Below are 13,773 nucleotides of genomic sequence, written 5' to 3' on the forward strand. Positions count from 1 at the left end.
GGCACAACAGTTTTAGTGCCAGCTTAAGCATGACAACTATCTATACTAAGTGGACATGACAACTAATAGGTTTTATATTTAACATGGTAATACATCCATTCACCTGGCATTAAACTAGTTTATAACTAATGATAAATCAATGAAATCTATTACGTTATTTTACATAAACTGGCAGTTTTATATAAACTTGCTATTTTTGTATTCACAGGTTTTTATTAATTATTAGCCACAGAATGCTGGTACAGTTTTGATATGGTGTTCTTGTCTTTAAGTATGAGAAGCTGTTCAACGAGTTCGTTGTGAAAAGAGGACAAGGTGACATTATTTATCGATAGAAGTGTAAGCTGTTCCTTTTGAAAATATTTTCAAAAAATTCTTGAATAAAGTTAATTACTGGTTTTATAATTTTATCTCAATGTTATAATCACTTTTAATTCATATTAATTTTTATTAGCTGTTTTATGTTATTAGCAGAATCAGAATTGTAGTTGCAATTTATAATTTACTTATTTCATACATAATAAATTATTCTAATGGGTAAATAAATTGTACTCCTAAGAATTTTTAAATGTACATAATAAATTGTTCTAGGCAGTAAGTAAATTGTATCTGTAAGAATTTTTACATCTGCTATCTCTAAATGGCCTCATCAAACCACCAACAAGTGACAATATTTAGAAATCTTCATACAATTTGATGGAAGCAGCACAGAAGACATCAGCCATAGGATTGGTTCTACTGCTACAATTGCCACTGTTAATGTTATTAATAATAAACCATTACACTACCTTAAGTATATCTCTACAATTTCAATTATCAATTAAAACAGATTTTGATAATTTTATTATTCAAGCACTACAAAAAAGAGATCAGCCAATATCACTCAATCAACATCCTTGTTCGTAAGAAATGGCTGAGCAAAAAGAATAACCTATAACATAAAATATATTTTTATACAAGAACCTACCTAAACTTAGGCATCGGAGCAGGAGGAAGACTTTCCCAATTCAATCCAGTTGCTAAAAGATTAGCAAGCATTTTTGCAACTTCTTGTGCAGCAGGGGTAGGAGAAACTGGTGTATTTGTTAAGTGATTTCCTCGTCGTGTTCGAACAGGAAATCCCACACAAAGCTGAAAAAAGTATTATTAACACATGTGAGAAAAAGTAACAGTAGAAAACTAAAACTGTAAAGGTATTTATTCTGAAGAATTATAACCTTCCAACACACACTTTTAAAAGGAATTTTGTCAGTTCACGATTTAATTTAACTGCATGAAGTCATGTTTGTTTAACAGTTGTAAATAACTGGATATCAGCCATAATTCAGTCCCAAAAACCCCAGTCAATAACAATAACAAACTTCATAGCAGCTTACAAAGGAAAGCAAGAAATAGAATTACCCTTGCACACTGTTGCACATTAGCACACAAAGCCCATTAATAAAATGGCAGGACATCAGCCCTACATATGATACCACTTGGTTCAGCACATCTGGTTTTGTCTATACAGTAGTAATCATTACCCTCGTAGAAAGCATTTCTGTCTGATGCCTCATTGCTTCTTACATGCTTTAAGTGTATGCTGCTGTAAAACCGGGACAGATAATGAAATCTTATGTGTCAATCAGAATTGTTTATGTGCAACAAACATATTATCTCAGCTCGGTAGGGAGATAATCACAAACAAAATTTATACATCAATGTGTGATTTAAAGTAAAGTTTAAGACAAAAATATTAAAAAAATAAACATAAATTAATCTGAAAAATATAATAAATTAGCTATTTATTCACTGTACACTTATTTAAACTTTCCCTTTCCTGGTTACAGTAGTAAAGTGTAGTAGAAAAATCTTGTTCTAAGCTGTTATCAATACATAACTTTTTCAACTTTAAAAGTACACATTAAGAAAACCGGCTACTTTAACTTTAAATACTTGTTTTCCAAATAAGCTCAATCTTTTTGTCATAATTTAATAAATTTTTTCCACACATGTTGAAAAATGTTTACAGGAACAAATAAGTGAAAAAAACAAATTGTGAATGATTTCCAAGAGAATGTTCTAGTTCATTAGCTTTAAACATGGTGAATGACATTTGTTCATATACATTATCGAATAAAACTGTGACAACCTGATTAAATCTTTACAGTTCAGCTGGTTACTTCTAGGTGACAACAATTCTGAAAAAGAGACAGGTTTTCCTTTTAGGGATGCTGAATTTGTTCCCGAGGTGAATCTTTAGTATTTGGAGAAAAAACTATGCCACAATGACTATTTGACCCAATGTAATGCTTTATCCTGGGTAGATATTCCAATCTGTTCAAATTGTTGGATACACGCCCTCTTAGCTCAAAGGACCTTGAAGCTCTCCTTTCAGACAGATTAATTTATCTCATTTAATGGTCCCACTACAACTAGATCATCCTTTTCTTGCTCTTCTCCTCTTTTCTTTTTTTATCCTTAATCACTTATTAAGTAATTAATGAAATCCCCCTCTATGAATCATAAGACCTTGCCACTGGTGAGGGGCTTGAGTGCTCAGTGATACAGAGTAGCTGAACCAAAGGTGGAACCATATCGGAGTGGTATATGTTGAGAGCCAAACAAAGGAATGATTCGTTTTTCTTTCTTTCTCCTGTTTAGCCTTCGGTAACGACCGTTTAGATAATACTTCAGATGATGAATGAGGATGATATGTATAAGTGTGAATGAAGTGTAGTCTTGTACATTCTCAGTTCGAGCATACCTGAGATGTGTGGTTAATAAGTTAAAATCTAATCATGAGTTACATGTGGTAACACACGTGTACCACATGTGTTATATATGGTACATCGATTTATAATACAAAAGAAAAGTTGATAGGTGGTTGAGGGTAGAGTATATTGTAGAGTTATAGAGGAAATGAATCAGAAACTGGTGTTATAGAAGAAGAAGAGCAAAAGGAAGATACAATACAGAGATTGGAATTTAATAGAGCATTAAAGGAGTTAAATGGGAAAAAGGCTACAGGGATAGACGGGATATCTGCAGAATTACTGCACACTGCCAGTGAGGAAGCGATAGATAGATGACACAAACTGGTGGGTAATATTTATGAAAAGGGGAAAGTTCTGTCAGACTTCAAGAGTGTTGTCATGATACCAAAGAAAGTAGGAGCAGATAAATGTTAAGAATACAAAACAATTAGCTTAACTACTCATGTATAAAAAATTTTAACTAGAATTCTGTACAAAAGAATTGAGAGGAGAGTGGAAGTGTTAGGAGAGGACCAATTTGGTTTCAGGAAAAGTTTACGGACAAGTGAAGCAATTTTAGTGCTCAGATTAATAGTAGAAGGAAGATTAAAGAAAAGAAAAGCAAACCAACATATTTGGCATTTATAGAACTAGAAAAGGCATTAGATAACGTAGACTGGAATGAAATATTCAGCATTTTAATAAAATTAGGGTTCAAATACAGAGATAGGAGAACAATTGCTAAATTTACAAGAATCAAACAGCAACTGTAATATTTGAGAACATAAGAAGCTGTAGTAAAAAAGGGAGTCTGACAAGGATGCTCCCTATCCCTGTTACTTTTTCATCTTTACATAGAACTAGCAGTTAATGATGTTAAAGAACAATTTAGATAAAGAGTAACAGTACAAGGTGAAAAGATAAAGATGCTATGATATAGTAATTCAAGCCGAGAGTAAAAAAAATTTATAAGAAACAATGAATGGCAAGGATGAAGTCCTATGCAAGAACTACAGAATGCAAGTAAACAAAAACAAAACGAAAGTAATGAAATGTAAATAATGAAGATGGAACACTGAATGTAAAAATAGGAAGAGAAAAGATTACGGAAGTAGAAGAATTTTGTTATTTCGGAAGTAGAATTACTAAAGATGGATGAAGCAGGAGCGATATAAAATGCCGAATACCACAGGCAAAACAAGCCTTCAGTCAGAAATATAAATTGTTTACATAAAAAACATCAGGAAAGGTTTTTTGGAAGTATATGTTTGGAGCGTAGCTTTATATGGAAGTGAAACTTGAACAATCAGAATACCTAAGAAGAAAAAAGTGAAGCTTTTGAAATGTGGTGCTATAGGAAATGTTAAAAATCAGATGGATGGATAAAGTGACAAATGAACAGGTGTTGCGGCAAATTGATGAAGAAAGAAGCATTTGGAAAAGTATAGCTAAAAAAAGAGACAGCCTTATAGGCCATGTCTTAAGGCATCCTGGAATAGTTGCTTTGATACTGGAGGGACAGGTAGATGAGAAAAATTGTGTAGGCAGGCAACGTTTGGAAAATATAAGAAAATTGTTAGGGATGAAGGATGTAGAGGGTATACCAAAATGACACAACTGGCACTAGATAAGGAATCTTTGAGAACTGCATCAAACCAGTTAAATGACTGAAGACGAAAAAATATCACTTATTCCCTGAGTGTTTGTTCTGGATAGACATATTACATTCATTGCAAGGATGTAGGGAACTGGATGTAAGGGACTTGGTTTCTTGGGCTGGCTCAGCCAATGAATCCACACACAGTCACTGTTTCATACCCAATGGAGGCGGAAGATTACTTATCAGGACCAAGATGCTAAGAGGGTAAAGCTGGCATTTCTAATTCATACAAATGAAATCATATTCCCTATGAAAAAACTTTTTCTATCAGTCTGAATACAAAAATAGCAATTATTCATATTATAGACAAGCATCTTTTCAAATATTCTTTGCTACCTGGAAGTAAAACTACCAAGCATAAGAGAGTTCAAAATTGTCATGCCTGTAAGCATACAGTAATCATTACAGTGTGACATTAACTACATTATCTCACTAAATTATGCACAACAAATTAAGTAGTAAAAAAAGCAACACAAATTACATTATATTTCTTTTAAGTAGAAATATATTTAAAACTATATACATATCCCCCCCAAAAGTACCATATACAGATAGTGCATACTGGGTGAAATCCAGTAAAATTTGAAGTGACCCAAGGATGGTTGCTTGACCAATTAAAAAAAAAACTGAAACTTACCCACTTTGTTTCCTGCGTGTCTTAGGACCTTAAAACTATTTTTTTATTTTTTTTCAATTTTAATTTAAAGCAGTTTACCTGTGGCGGCCAGTTTTGTTACAGTGCACACACCTATTTTTGTGATTGTAAGGGTTTACGGAAAAAATCATAACTAAATACCATTGGCGCTGGAAGGATGAAACAAAAAGCAATTTAAAACATTGGTCCAGTGATTTATTTGCTTATCTCCCTTCTTTCTATGAGAAAGTTACCAATAAATTTGAACATGAAAAATGGTGAAGTTTCTCTTTTGGTAATTTTTTCTTTTTTGGATGGCATACACAGTTTGAGTTATTTTTGTTAATGTAGGTACATGTTAGTAGTTTTACCATAAATAATGTTAATGGTGATATACTTACCCCTAAATTTTTATGAGTTTTTGAAAACTAACTTTTTGAAAAAAAAAAACAAATTTTGGCTTCAAATAACTCTGATGGGGCTGGTGATAAAAATCTCAAATTTGCACAACTCACCGTGTTTTTGTAGATCTTTACGGCAAATAAAAAGTTTCTTGTGTTTTTACTAATAAAAAAGTTACAACCTCTCAAAAATTATGAAAATCCTGTTAAAAGCAATACCATTTTGACTCACTAAATAAGTGCTTCAAGGGGGTTTTGTCTTCTTGGCACTTTAATATTTTTATACTTATTACTATAGTTGAAATAGACTTGTTTGAACCATTCAACTGCAGTTTTCTTATTATAACAGGCACTTGAAATCATCTCCAGTCGTCAAGAGAATTCATGTTGAAAGATATTCACTTATGCCTGTTGCATCATTTAGCTTTGCAGTTACAAACTGATCAGTTTGACATTAGTCAGTGACCTGTTCCCATCTTTATTGAGCGTCTCAAATTTCATCCTGTATTTGGAAGTGTTTATCAAATAAATAAGTTTACTTAATATTATATTTGCAAATTTTAAAATCAGTTAAATTTTTACATTATTTTCAAGTAATTTCACATAAAACAATGGAAGAACAATGTTCCATAGGAATTTATGTGAATGAAGAGTGTGATAAAACAGTGTAGGGTACAATGCCAAAAGAAATCATTAAAATTTGTGAATTTAGTGATGAAAATCAATAACTTATTTTTTTAACATGTTAATTCAGATGTTACTTGTGTTTAAAAATATCATGAAAAACATTTTTGTCAAATTTCAGTCACCTGTACGGAAATTTCTGTTGTGACCATTTGAGAACTCATAAAAAAACAGTTAAGAAAAACAATATAAATAACATTAGAGAAAGCTCTTAAGGAACACATTGTTCCAAATTTAAATTTAGTTCCTGGAAAGTTTCTTTGTGTTAACTGTTTCAAAAGTATTTTTTCTCAGCAGAACAAAGAACTATATGAATGCAAAGACCATGACCAATACATTTCCCCACATCACAATATTGAACAATTGGATGCTGCTTATAGCATTTTGGAATCACCTCCACCAAACTTGAGAATATTAAGCACGGATCAAAGGCCATCAGCATTAAAATTTAAAATAAGCAAGGTATCTGAAAAATTAAAAAAGAATCTTAAATTGTGTTTTGACTCATATGTTTCTGAAAATTAAAATCCAGCTCAATCTTCTTCACATGAAGATGATCTTATTTTAAAACTAAAATAAAAATGTGTTCTTGCTTCTAAAGAAGTTAAGGTTAAAATAATCAATTTATTTCCCCAATCTTGGACCAGAACTAAAATAACACAGTTCAATGTGTCTGAGCATTTGGTTAGACTTGCTAGAATTAATGAGCAAGGCATTCTACTGAAGTTACGTAAAAGACATAAAACAGGAATTAGTAATGACACAAATAAAAAAGTTGTTATTTTATGAAGATGACAGACAATACTAGGACTATGTCCTAGTAAAAAGGATCGTGTTACCACACATGTTGATGGTGTTAAATTGCATTAGTAAAAGTGCCTTATTCTGATAAACTTAAATGAATTGTATGTCTCCTTTACGTGAAAACCCTGAGGAAAAATTGGAAGATCAAAGTTCTGCAAACTCCGTCCAAAATGGTGTATCTTGGCTGGTGCATCCGGGACTCAAACAGTTTTTGTCTGCCCCCACCACAAGAACATAAAACTCATGATTGATGGTCTTAAACTTAATGTTGATTATAAGGACTTATTAGACACCTTTGTTTGTGACAAGGATTACTTCAGCTGTATGAAGAATGTTTGCACCAAATGTCCAGGTAAGCAGGCAGTATTTGACAAGCTCAACTTTTCCGAAGAGTATGATGTGTTGCCAGATACAATAATGTACAAGGAGTGGTAACAGCTGATAGGGCAGAAATGATTAGTGTTGTTAAGACCAAAGATGAGTTTTTCAAATCAGTAGTGGAAAAATTGGAAAAGCTGAAAACTCACCATTCTGTGTCAAAATCTCAAGCATGATACAGCAACATTTTATTGCTTTCAAAAGGTTTTAACAGACCATATCAAGGAAGTACATCAGAACATTAAAAAACTTACCTATTTTACTGATGGTGCTTCAAGTCAGCATAAAAATAAAAAGAATTTTGCTAATTTGTGCAGTCACAAAAAAGAATTCTACCTTGAAACTGAATAGCACCTCTTTGGATCATCCCATGGGAAAAACGCCTGTGATGGTGTGAACTAATAAAACGAGAAGTAGCAAAGGCAAGCCTACAAAGTCAGATACTAAACGTTGATGAAATGTATTCATTTCATACTCACAAGCTGAAAAACATCCGAGTGTTTTTTTTTTTTTTCATTAAATCAGATGAGATCTAGCTAAGATTTCAGAAACTCTAAAAAAAAAACCATTCTGACTACTGTGAAAGAGTTGTTGGTACTAGAAGCTACCATAAGTATGTCCTGTGTCAGAAGGCATTGTAAGATGTTACTTTACTTCAGACTCCAAGGACTATGAAGACCATCCTGTGTCAAGTATTGTATCACTTTCACTTAAGGAAGGAAGGTATATCACTTTCCCTATTGCTTGTATGTATGATGATCACTGGTGGATAGGAAAAGTGGTAGATATTAGCCTCAATAATGATGATGTGCAGGTTCATTTTTTTACCCAATTGGGCTTTTTTTACATCATTTCAAAAGTCTCAACAAGGCAAAGTGTGGGTACTGATCTGCAAAGTCCTGAGAAAGTTGACATCACTTCAACTAACTACAGTGACAAGTCGTTCTCACACAATTTCAAGAGAATTATCAGAAGAGATATCAAAGCTGTTGGTTAACCACACCAAATAATAAACTTTCATTGCTACAAAAACAGGCTATTTCATTGAGGAATAACTAAAATTTTGCTACAATTTATTTTTTCTTGGATAGTGTTTATAAAAATAAACCAATTAAAAAATAAAAATGATTTCTTGAAAAAATATGTAGGCTACTCATTGAAATCTCAATTTGAATAAGTTTTACAAGCATTTTTTAATCAAAACTGTATTAGGTTACTGAAATTGGTTAAGTTATTAAATTATGACCTGTCATTAATAATTTAAAAAAAAAAATACTTTAAAAATATTGAAAATGTCAACTTCAACAACATAGGGGCTAAATATAAAAAATATATTAAAAAAATGTAAAGTGCAAAGAAGACAAGAAACCCCCTTGAAGCACTTATTTAGTGAGTCAAAATGGTATCGTTTTTAAGAAGTTTTTATGATTTTTAAGAGGTTATAACTTTTTTATTAGTACAATACACAAGAATTTTTATTTGCCATAAACATCTACAAAAGCACTGCAAGTTGGGCAAATTTGGGATTTTTATCACCAGCCCCATCAGAGTTATTTGAAGCCAAAATTTGTTTTTTTTTTTCAAAAAGTTAGTTTTCAAATATTTGTAAAAATTTAGGGGTAAGTATATCACCAATAATATTATTTATGGTAAAACTACTAACATATACCTACATATAAAAATAATGCAAACTGTATATGCCATCCCTGCCGCTTGAAAAAGAGAAATTTCACCATTTTTCATGTTCAACTTTACTGCTAATTTTCTCATAGAAAGAAGCGATACGTAAATAAATCACTGGACCAATCTTTTACCTTGAAAAAATATAAATAAAAATTGTTTTTTGTTTCATCCTTTCAAGACCAATAGTTTTTTAGTTATGATTTTTTCCGCAAACCCTTACAATCACAAAAATAGGTGTGTACACCATAACAAAAATGGCCACCACAGGTAAACTGCTTAAATAAAAAATTTAAAAGCAATAGTTTTAAGGTCCTGAAACATGTAGGAAACAAGTGGGTAAGTTTCAATTTTTTTTTGAATTGGTCAAGCAACAAGCTTGTTTTTTTGGACACTTCATCAAATGGATTGACCCTACAATACAAATCTAACCCACTAGCAATCAATTTTTATAAATTTTTTTCAAAAGTTACTTTTTCTTTTGTAGATTGCGACTGATAAAACCATCAAAGAACTATTACTTATTTATAGAAATTCAAATCATTGTCATCTAAATCCTTAGCGTCACTTTCATACAAAATTGTTTCAATTTGTTCTGACACATTTATAAGAGTATGAATCACAGAACTCATCATGCAAAACCAGATAGGTGCCAGATATTTGTAGCACTTACATGAACTAATAAAACAGAGCTCACAAGAAATTAGAACTTTGAAAAAAAATAATAAATAAAAATCTATTCTGCATCACAAAAATTACTTTAAAAATTCAAACTCACAAATATGTGAATTTGTACACTTATAATGCAAAAACAAACCTAAGAAAGGATTAACTTCTACTTAATTTAAAAGCTATTTCAATTTCTAACATTTCTTGCACAACACAATAAACACTTATAGACACTTAAATAGCACAGAAGAGAATATTATGTCAGGAAGCAGAAACGTGCTCCAAAAGATACTTTCCATTATCACCATTGCCTTATTAATCTGCAGAGTAGCATTAATTGCCATCAAAAGGTTAAGTATTAGTATGAAGAGATTTTATACAAACTCTTTATATAATTGACTCAAAGATGTAATAATACTTTGCCAAAGAATAACTAGTATGAGCTCCAAAATTAACCATACTTAATAAATATACTTGTTCTGAGTCCTGTTTTACATCAACAAAACATTCTGGACCTGACCACAGTCAATCAAAACATAGCCCACATCTAGGCCACAGCAGATAATCTATAAAAAATTAAATCTAAGTGCTACAAAAGGAAAATTTACTTACTTTAACTAAAAGACCAAACAGTTCTGCAAGAGCCCTGCCTAATCTTGATGAAGCACCAAGAAGAGGTTTAATGTATTTCATTTGTATTGCACTGGGAATTCCCTTTTTCTTTGTGACTTGTTGATCATCAACTTCCATATTAGTAGGACCAGGTTCCGTACTTAATGCTTCCATAGCACTGGTCATATGACTGTTAGCATCTACATTTGAATCTTCAACCTACAAAAAAAAAATTTCAAAATATTAATTGAAATGACATACTGACATTCTATTAACAAATATTCAAGTTATTTATCACAAACAGGTCTAAATTACAATATACAGAGTGTTCCAAATAAAACGCCACCCAACCTTATATTGGTAGGTATTGAAATAATAAAAAGGCAGGTGTAAATGTAAATGTAATTTTTATTATTACCATCCATTACCTTACATTTAGAGTAAATGTTGGAAGTGGCCGCCATCTTCTTGAATACAAGCTTCAATTCTTTTTACAGCGTTTCTTGCAACTTTTTTCAAAGTTTGTGGCTGGATATTTAACACAGCTTGTTCAATACTGACTTTCAATTGTTCAAGTGCTCGTGGTTTGTTGCTGTAGGCTTTTTCTTTGAGGTAACCCCATAGAAAAAAATCCGCCGCAGTCAAATCTGGAGATCTTGGTGGCCACAAGCCTCGACCGATAACACGATTACCAAAGAATTCCTCGACGAAATCAGAAGTTGAACCTGCGTAGTGTGATGTCGCACCGTCATGTTGTAGACAGCAGTGTCTGTCTTCCTCTTCCAAGAGTGCAGTGAACTGAAATAAAATATCCTGATATCGTTCTGCATTAATGGTGTACTCGAAAAAAATAGGATCGATTATTTTCTTCTGCGATATCGCGCACCACACGCCCAACTTCTGCGGGTGTAATTGTTTTTCGTGATAAATGTGGGGATTTTCAGCACTCCAAATTCTACTGTTTTGGCTGTTTACGTAGCCATCCAAATGACACCGTGCTTCATCTGTGAAAAATAACGAATCCATAAAATTAATTCCCTCACGCAGAAATCGACGGAACCATTGATAATATTGTAGCCGTTTTTCATTGTCGGGCTCAAGAAGTTGATGAACCGTTTGAATGTGATAAGGTCGTAATTGTAATTGTTTGGTCGCCCGACGAACAGTTGATTTAGACAAATTAATTTCAGCAGACAAACGTCTGATCGATTTATTTGGGGAGGCGAGTAATCGGTCTTTGATTTCAGTGACTGTATCTATATTCAACACTGACGCAGATCTTTTGTGTTCCTTGTTATTAACAGAACTGGTCTCTCTAAACTTTTCAACTAACCTTAATACTGATGTTTTGTTAGGAGCTGGTTTATCTGGGTACTTATGGCGAAACAAATCTTGCACTGCAACCACTGATTTCGTACTGAAGTACGACTCAACAATAAAAACACGTTCATCTAGCGAAAACACCATCTTGTCTCTAGCAATACATTGAACGTTATGATTGCATTGTTACTATGGGTAGTGTTCTACTGTGTTGCCGCGATGTTCAGATGTTGGACGAGTCCATTTCAGTAACGAGTAAGGGAGTAAGCTTTACCTTTGAAATTTCATGGATGAGTGATTGATGGGTTGCGTTTTATATGGGACACCCTGTACAATTAATTACATTTTTATTTTATAAAAATAAATAAGTGGAAATTTCAATAACTATTCAAAGAATATTTGCCATTTTTATACAACTTGAAAGGTTAATTTTCTGTCAACAAAAAAATTAAATTTCTACACAAAATAATATGCTGGAATGTCTGCTTCAACAGCAGCAGGTATTTTATAAAGTAATCTTATCTAAGTAGGAGGTAATCAATAAAAATAACAATTTGATTCTACCACCATAAAAACTAAGTACAAAAGAGTTTCAAGGAGAGTTTACAACACTTTCTTATAAAAAAATATTCCAATATCAATCAAATAAAAGTTTGGTATTAATGTAGTAGGCGATCTACCTCTGTTGTTAGTTCTTAGATGGCAACACTGAAATGCTGTATTCAAATACGAAAATAAATATTTATTTTCATATCTGAATTATTTATTTATTATTTTATTTATTTAAATAGAATATAATCTAACCAAACTTAACCTACGCTCGCTTCGTTCACTAACCTTGACTAGCAAGCAAAGCAAGCGTACGGTAAGTTTGGTTAATTATATTTATAAATTTAATTATGTATTTCTTATTTCAAAATAGCATTTCGTGGCGTCATCTAAGAACTAACTACAGCTGTAGATCGTCTACTACATTAATACCAAATTTTTTCAACTACTTATAATAAACAACTGACAAAAAGGTCTGGGTTTGTTGGATTAACAACCGACAAACCAAACTCCTTAAACCCTGGAATCAGCAAGGGTCAGTTTTGTGACAATGATATCCCCAGTTATCTCAATAGCATTACAAAATCACATTTGCTGTCTTTCATTTCAACAGTCATTTTCGTGAAGTTTTTCTTGCAGATTGCACTTATTAGGTTAAAATCTTTATATAGCACGAATTCTATTTTAATGTACAATCCTATATTTCTTGCCTATTTTTTTCCTTCCCAGATGTCTAATTAATTATGAAATCAGTGTATTGTGAGTGTAGTTTATTGATTATACAGGTTTGTTCATTTTTGTTTGTGTTCATAGGTTCTTTTCAAGTTTTTATTTTGTAAAACAATGTTGGGAGCAGCTTGTAAGTAATGCATTTATACAGAAATACTTGGTGACGATGAAAACAATTTTATAATCAGGGTGTCACTTGAAAATTTAAAACAAGCATCTATTAATTGCATTCAAATAACTTAATGTAAAAAAAAAGAAATTACAAATACAATAAACTTGTGTAAATCTGGACTTGATGCTATCGCACCGTCCAGTTCAGATCAGCAAAATTTCAGATTATCTAAAGGACAATTGATGGTTCGACACAGGCATTGTAATAATTCTAATTCACCTACTTTTATCTGTTCCAAATTTTTTTTGTTGACCTGTTATTAAATGTACCTATGTTAAAACTGCTGTACTTAAACAAAAATTGATTTTTACTTATGTAATTTTAAAAATTAGGCTTATGAATCTTTATACAGTTCAGTACAGTAAATGAACACAAATCACAAACAACGCTAAACTTAGAAGACTTGATTGAAACATTCAAAAAAATATTTCAAAAAATACAGTATATACTGTTAATCAGTGCATTCTTAAAAAGTTTGTTTTCAGTGCATTCATAAAATCATAAATGTTTTTCTCTGTTTTAATTTTTTTAAGTGCTTGTGGGCTGTACGATCTCGCAAACACTATTAACATTAAAAATTCATTAGATGACGTGTCCTTTTGTCTATCAAAGTAGGTAACTAACTGCTCTAACATTTCCTTGGCTTCAGAATGATTAGGACAAGTTACATCTTAAATAATGTCGAGCAATCATTTTGGCTAAACTTCAAGGAGGACAACACCAAACAAATAAGCCTCCTCAATGTT

General features: G+C 32.0%; 1 protein-coding gene across 7 annotated transcripts in view; it reads right to left on the reverse strand.

The window, feature by feature from the left end:
• The window catches only part of HUWE1 (HECT, UBA and WWE domain containing E3 ubiquitin protein ligase 1), a 299,081-nt gene that overhangs the window by 216,003 nt on the left and 69,305 nt on the right, over positions 1 to 13,773 (reverse strand). For all 7 annotated transcript variants that reach the window (XM_075363006.1, XM_075363009.1, XM_075363005.1 and 4 more), the window contains exons 18-19: positions 10,258 to 10,476; positions 968 to 1,131 (exon numbers count right to left, since the gene is read on the reverse strand). In XM_075363006.1, the coding sequence (XP_075219121.1) occupies positions 968 to 1,131; positions 10,258 to 10,476 (383 nt within the window). The remainder of the gene's footprint in view (positions 1 to 967; positions 1,132 to 10,257; positions 10,477 to 13,773) is intronic.

The sequence above is a fragment of the Lycorma delicatula genome, chromosome 4 (genome assembly GCF_047948215.1).
Source record: "Lycorma delicatula isolate Av1 chromosome 4, ASM4794821v1, whole genome shotgun sequence".
Classification (NCBI taxonomy): domain Eukaryota; kingdom Metazoa; phylum Arthropoda; class Insecta; order Hemiptera; family Fulgoridae; genus Lycorma; species Lycorma delicatula.